Source organism: Arvicanthis niloticus, chromosome 19, assembly GCF_011762505.2.
Source record: "Arvicanthis niloticus isolate mArvNil1 chromosome 19, mArvNil1.pat.X, whole genome shotgun sequence".
Classification (NCBI taxonomy): domain Eukaryota; kingdom Metazoa; phylum Chordata; class Mammalia; order Rodentia; family Muridae; genus Arvicanthis; species Arvicanthis niloticus.
Genome location: NC_047676.1, coordinates 40,927,075 through 40,934,574, shown reverse-complemented (window position 1 = coordinate 40,934,574; position 7,500 = coordinate 40,927,075). Strand labels below are relative to the sequence as shown.

Sequence of the window (7,500 nt, the reverse complement as noted above, 5' to 3'; positions counted from 1 at the left end):
TCCAATGATTTCAGTATGGAAACCTGCAAAAGTAAGCCAAAAGATTTTACATGATCCAGCCGTGGCATCTAGCTCTCCCGATAGCAGGCACCATTCTCCTTATCTTCTTTTCCAAGATCAATAAAACAACAACAGTACTCAACACTATCGTACTTTTCACGGTTAGCAGTTGTATAAAACAGAAACAGGCAAGAGGGAAAACAATGTTTACAGTGTAACAACATAATCACTAAAGAGTCGCATCATTTCACATGAGCCAGGAATACGAGACACGTACACTCTAAAGACATATATACCCCAGCAACCAGGAAAACCAGAGCAGATGAAGAAAGCCGCATCATTCCGGGGCTTTGGTGTTAAGGAGCATGGTGAAACTGCTTGCTTTGTGGTTGATGAGGTAGATTCTGAAGATGGGTTTTGGTTCTTGTTGTTCTTGCAAGGTTCTCACCTCACAAGTCCCAGATGTTAAGAGTTTTCACACCCAAGGTTCCAAAGCAATTTCTCAGTCTGGGGGGCAGTTTTGGGTGCTGTCGGTGTGCAGTGGAGAACTCATTTCTGGATGAGGATTCCTGGTACAAATGGTGAAGGGATAAAAACTACTCAAGCCAGGAGAGCCCAGTGAGTTGTAGACAGTTCAAAGCTGTTCCTTGCTCTAAAGCAGTGGCTCTCAGCCTGTGGGGTCATGATGGCTCAGAGAGACTCATATCAGATGTCCTGCATATCAGACATTTGCACTATGATTCGTAGAGTAGCAAAATTAAAGTTATAAAGTATCAGTGGAATAATTTTATGGTTGGGGTGTTACCATGACACGATAAACTGTGTTAAAAGGCCACAGCATCAAGAAGGTTGAGAAGCAATACTTACGTTTTCCTCGGCATGAAATGGTGCCTCTCATGTTTATTTCTTCTCTGCATCTCACTTGGGCATAGATTTATGATGGAGAAGGTAGAGGCTTGCACAGATCCTCATGGCTTTATGGTGTGACTTAGCTGTCACGGGAATATCATCCAGAGAAACCCATATATTTTGTATCATTTCCTTTAAATGTGTCCAGATTTGGTAAAATTTTAGTTACATTTTTTTTTTGAGACTTAATAATGTTATTAAAGAGGAATATTGGCACATATTTTTATTCAATCTCTCTTTGACTCAATTTAATTGAAAATGACCACATGTTTACCCAGGGCCTTAATGATGTCTTTTTAAAAGGACTATTTTCGTCATTTTTCCCAGGAACAGATGACAATGCAATGCCAGGTTTTTCATGGAGCTTTGTCCACCAGACTCAGGATTCTGCAGGAGTCTGTTCATACTTAGTATGTAAGTGCACACATTATAATGTATGTTCAAACATACTTATGTAAGATTAGGCATGAGAGCCCCAATGTTTTCTAGAAACATTTTCCAAAACTTACAAAACTTGTATTTTCTGAGATTTATGAAATCTGTCCTTTTATTTTAAAAAAATTAAAATCAAAAACTGTTATGCTTGGTAGATGTCAGAAGAATCTTACAAAATCATTCTCTTTGATAAGAAATAAGAATGAAAGTTATATTATTCATTATATCATTAATTTATTGGTATGTGAGTTGAATGCCTTAAGCGATTTTCAAAATTCCCTTTCGTTGATCATTTGTATCTTTGTTGTCTTTATCTGTGAAGAATGCACAGCAATTATTACGATAAACTGAGATTAACTGAGGGTGGTTCCTTTGCCCAGGCCACAGAACTAGGTAAATCTCCTAGCTTGCCTGCGGTAGCGTGATGTTAATAAGCATAAGTCAAGCACACGCACTGGATAATTCGTATCCATGCAGCCACGCACAACTTTCCAAACACTGAGCATAAGAAACACACCCAGGGCAGTGATTTCCTACTAAAACTAAGAGAACAAAAAGGTGAGACTGGAGGGAGCCTTGAAAAACTTGCAGAACTTACCAAACCTGTTAGCACCACCCAATGTCCCATGAACTTTCAACTGATGTCCGCAACTACGAGAGCCAGCCTCCCCCCCCTCTATGATCCCTCCTGTGCCTTTCCCCAAGTTGTCAGGTGGCATGATCACACCTGTTCTTAACCATATCTTCTTGATGCTGGCTGTAACGAAGAGGGTGGGTAAACTGATCTGATGCAAGTCGGGACGTAAATTGTAAGGGACGGTTTTAGCATGGTGGGGTTGAAACTCTCTGCCAGCTTAGTTTACAGTAAGGACTCTTCACAACTGCAGAGCTTTTATTACGGATGCTAAATACTTTCATCTGTAATTTTCAGGGAGGTGGCTGCCCCTTCATCTTGTTTTTATGGGTGGAGAAACTGAAGCTAAGACTGTCTAGATTACCCAGTAGCAGATTGCCCCTTAAAAACCTTTATGCGCTGGCTCCAGACATATTCTTTCACCTGACCACACTGTCTGCCCTGTTCCCTCCTAGAAGCCCTTGGCTTAGACACTTCAGGAGGCAAGCTGGCCGTGCAGAAGGGAAAAAGGATTTAGCTTTGGACACATGCAATTAGACATGGGTGAGATTAGTTCCGCTGAGAGGAGAGGCTCGTAACTCCTTTTTTTGTAGCTGACCTGGAAAATTCTGAGAATCGTGTTGGTTTATAATGATTAGTTATTGGGTTTTGGCTCTGGCCCCCTGAGCTAGTTAACTGTATCATTGTTGTTGTATTTGGGATCCTGGGATTGAAGACAGTGGGCTGTGTAACACGATGACTGGGTCATCTCATTGATTTTTGGGTGTTGGTTTTTCTCTAGTTTGAGTCTGCTGTGGGGAGAGCGATGTTTGCTTTGATGGCTTTTAGAGCAGCTGTACGTACGAGTCTGAGCAAGCACACGGTGCTCAGTCCTGTGACTACCCCCCTCACATCGCGTTCCTGCTCTGGCCATTCTCTGGCTGTGTTGTTTAATTGTCCCTATTAGCTGTTCTGAGAGAAGTTGTTGACAATCCTGTATTTTAGGAGAACCAATAAACCAGCTGTCCTGAGGCTTCTACACCACATGTCTGATTGTCTCTTGGAGCTGTCTTTGGTGGCTCAGGCACCTGCGTGCAGATTCATAAGCCTCAGTTTTAGGGGACTGTACCTCTTGAAGTGTGGGTGGCAAACTTGTGTCAGTCTGAGACCTGTTTATACTCATTAGGAACTAGACAAAGACAGAAATTGAAAATCACATTTGAAAAGTCTCAGCAATTCCATAAGGCTCTACATTAATGTTTTAAATGAAACCACAATTTGTTCAAGTATTAAAAAGAGTTAGGCAGTCTTTTGTATGCCTTTGTTATTTAATTAATTGTTATATTTAATCTATGTTTAATACGAATAATAGTCCATGTGGACTGAAAGTAAAAACAAGTTGCAGCACAACACTCTGCTGTGCCTGCCCCGCGAGTTCGACAAAGAAGCTCTGAAGACAAGACTCGGAGATAGATGAGTGTCAAAACTTTATCCGATGACTTTCTTCTGTGTCCTTTTCAAAGCTGTTTTTAAAAGAGATTTATTTATTTGGTTCTTGAATTGCGTCTGTCTAGTGGGAGTTATGGGCATGTGATGCAGTTGCCCGAGGAGTTCAAAGGGCACCGGATGCCCTGAGCTGCGTTACAGGAGGTTGTGAGCCACCTGACCTGGGTGCTGGGAACTGAACTTGGGTCTTCGGAAGAGAAGAAAGCTCTCTTAATTTTTGAGCCATCTCTTAAGCCCCATTTTTGATTACTTTAAATTCACTTATTTATTAAGGGTGTGGTGTGTGTGTGGTGTGTGTGTGTGTTACACACTGTAGCATGTGTATATAAAGGACAACTTATGAGGGAATTCTCTCCTCTTTCACCATTGTGGACCCAGACACTGAACTCCTGGGTCAGGATTGGTAGCAAAAGCCTTTACCCACTAGCCATTTTGCACACCACACATATTTTCAACCTCTTTTGAAAGGATCTCTTATCATGTCCATGACTTTGCAGCCCCCCTCCAGCTCACTTTACTGCATCCTCCTCTTAGGGCCCTCCATTTTGGGGAGCTTGATTTCTATTTGGTAATAGTTGAACTGATTTGTTTATCAGTTAAACTGACAGTTTAATGAGTTCTTTGATAATAGTTTAATCTGTTAGCAGTTACAGTGAAACTCTGGCTTGGAACTGAGCTTGGGAAAAACATTTGAGGTCTATATAACAATATGATGTTCAAAGGTTCTAAGAAAATGTAATCCTACAGCAGGTTACAACCATCTCACCAACACAGGTCTTAAAATGAATGACCGTAAGAACAAATGCAAAAAGAAAACAATAACAACACAAACAAACAAACAAGGGCACCCTGAGCATCAGAGCTGAACTTTAGTATAAATTGGTTCTGAGAGGCTGAAGGCTGCCTTAAGGCTTCCTCCTATGCCCCTTAGATGGAACGATTTAGAAGACTGCAGTGTACAGTGATGGTGATAGAATCTGTTTTATCTTTCTCTACTTCAACGTTTAATCGGAACATATTTTGGCATTATTATCTTTATTTAATACTAAGTATTATTTTCTAATCCACCACCACCTGATTAAGAAATACAAGGAGCAGTTTACACCCTCCACTTTGGGGCCCTTTCCGAGTCAGTTTCGAGTAACCAAGGGAGGACGAACACTGCCTGAGACGATCATGACCTAAGCGGAAGCCACAGGTGAACAACACCTCAGGACCTGGGGAATGGGGTGTCTGCTGGAATGGCCTGCCTGTTGTCCATCATCTGCCTACTTCTTTCCCAGCCTTCAAGCTGCTACTTTATGATACTTTCCTGTTCTTCTTCAGGGTGGCCTTGGATTCCATTGTTGAGTTCACATGTGTGAAAGAGATAGGGAAAGTTCCCAGAGGGTGGTCCCTATGATGTCACTGGACCCAAGGCAGGTCGCTCACACTGTCTGCAATGTTTTCCTTAAAAGATTTACACGTTGAGAATCCTGTCAGTAGGGATGACTGCCAAGGAAGGACTGCAGCCTTGACCTCGCCTCCAAACTTTGGTTTTATTGGAACACAGGCCTTGCAAAGAGGAAAGTGAACACTATTTGGGCAGAGTAGGGTGTTGGGGAGAAACTGGGGTCAGATGTAAGAAAAATTGAAGAAAAAATATATGGGGAAGGAACTTAGTGATGAAAGCCAGAAGAACACTTACTCTTATAGGGAAGTGTAACTCTCACACCTCATCAAACAACTTATCTCCTCCTCCTCCTCTTCTTCCTCCTCTTCTTTCTCTTTTCCTCTTCCTCCTTCTCCTTTTTTTCTTTCTTTCTTTCTTTCTTTCTTTCTTTCTTTCTTTCTTTCCTTTCCTCTTCTTCTTCTTCTTCTTCTTCTTCTTCTTCTTCTTCTTCTTCTTCTTCTTCTTCTTCCTTCTTCTTCTTCTTCTTCTTCTTCTTCTTCTTCTTCTCTCTCTCTCTCTCTCTCTCTCTCTCTCTCTCTCTCAGCAGATGGAGATCATTACAGAAAGTTACAACTGGTCAAATGCAGAGAACCACCATATCCCGCCAGTCCTAGATGATACATCTGCAACACAACCCCTACTCATAAGACTCAGGGAACATAATGGAAAAGGGGAGGTAAAAGGCTTTAAGATCCAGAGGACCAGAAAGTCAGTCATGAGATTGGGTCTTCCATATTGATAAGGAAACTACTACACTGTTGAAACTTCAACAATATGTTTAACTAAACAAGGCTCATACAGTGCCAATATCAGTTGATGTGCCAACTCAGGAGAGGGAAATCTCACAGGGTGCCACCCCAATGAGAGAGATTTGCAACTGCTGAGAGAGGAGAATTTGTTTTCCCCTGGCTGAGTCCTCTAATTTGTTATCCAAATACAAATTGGCCATGCCTAAAAACAATACATGTAAGCATCACTAAATGAACTCATATATTGTTTTATGTATTTATTCATATAATATATGACATATACATTTTATCAATAATAAAGTAAGCCATGCTACTCAGCTTCTTTTTGGAATCTTTTGTGGGAATATTATCAGAGTCTCTTAGCAAGTGGGAATGGAGACTGAAGTGGCTACATCCCATAGCCAGACAGGCTTCCAGTGAAGGGAGGGACACCAACCTATCCACAGAGTCTTCAACCCAAAATTTGTCCTGCTTACAAAAAGTACAGGGACGAATAAGGGGCAAGGGTTGAGGAAATGGCCAACCAATAACCGGCCCAACTTGAGATTCATCCCATGGGAAAGAGACAACCCCTGACACCTATTAATGATACTCTGCTATGCTTGCAGACAGGAACCTAGCAGACTGTCTTCTGAGAGCTTCATCCAACAGCTGCTGGGAACAGATGCAGAGACCCACAGCCAAACAATAGGCGGAGCTTGAGGAGTCTTATAGAAGAGTTGGGGGGAAAATGAGGGAGCTGGAAGAGGGGTCAAGGACACCACAAGAAGACCTACAGAGTCAACTAGCCTGGGCCCAGGGGGAGAAAGAAAAGGGGGAGTGGGGGAGGGGTGTAAAAGTGGGACTGAAAGGAGAGGAGGGAGGGGCTCTGATCAGGCTGTAGAGTGAATAAATAAACACATTAGTGGAAAAAAAAGAAAGAAAAAATAGGCCATGAATTTGAGAGGTCATAAGGGAAATATGGAAAGGGGCGGAAGAGGATAGGGAGGAGGAGATAATGTAAATAATGTGTATATATGTACATATGTGCGTGTATATATGAAAAATTGAAAATTATGCAATAAGAAAGAAAAACAGAAGAAAACAGAGGCGCTAAGGGAAAGGAATAAACACCTTATCAACGAAAGAAGGAAACAATCAAAGATGGCAGAGCTTATAATGAATCATTTCCTTTATATTTGAACAGCTCAGATCCTGTGAGATATGTCCCATATAACATATGGTGACATTTCATAATAGGACAGGTATAGTAAAAGGAGGGACCTGATCATATTGAAAGCTCATATGGGGTCATACATAGGAGCTCCAGAGACTGAACCAATGGGTTATGCTCTTCACCCCACTTTGCTCTGCACAGTCATTATGGCATGACCCACACATCAGCTTCAAGTCTCCCATCCTCTGAACCTTCTCCCTGGAGCTAATTCTGAATTATTTTGCCATTTTCTTCTCAAATTTAGGTGAAAGCACATTGTTGCTAGAAACCATAGGCCTATCCTATTAGAGCAAGGTAATCATCATACTGTAAATTTTCTTTTCCTGGCTGGAGAGATGGCTCAGCAGTTAAGAGCATTCAGTGTTCATGCAGAGGGCCCAAGTTCAGTTCACACTACCCACTTTGGGTGGCTCATGGCAGTCTGTAACTCTAGCTCCAGGGAAACCCTGAACCTCTTCTGGCCTTTGTGGAAAAATTTATATGTAATATGTGCATGCACCCCACCAAATAAAAATTTTAAAACGTAAATATTTAACCACATTTTATTTTGCTGAAGAAAATTTATTTAATGCTAGGTTTTTTAAAGTAAGTATATAAAACCAAGCACTGATGATAAATCTTTTGAAAATACTTTAAAAAC

The 7,500-nt window shown here is 41.4% G+C and overlaps 1 protein-coding gene across 1 annotated transcript in view; it reads right to left on the bottom strand.

Annotated features, from left to right (window-relative positions):
* Gzmk (granzyme K) overlaps nucleotides 1–338 on the bottom strand; it is a 14,685-nt gene extending 14,347 nt beyond the window's left edge. Inside the window, 2 exon segments of the mRNA XM_034523371.1 lie at nucleotides 1–23; nucleotides 278–338. The exon segment at nucleotides 1–23 is cut by the window's left edge and continues 125 nt beyond it. Coding sequence (XP_034379262.1) covers nucleotides 1–23; nucleotides 278–338 — 84 coding nt within the window.
* Between the last annotated feature and the right edge of the window lie 7,162 nt (nucleotides 339–7,500).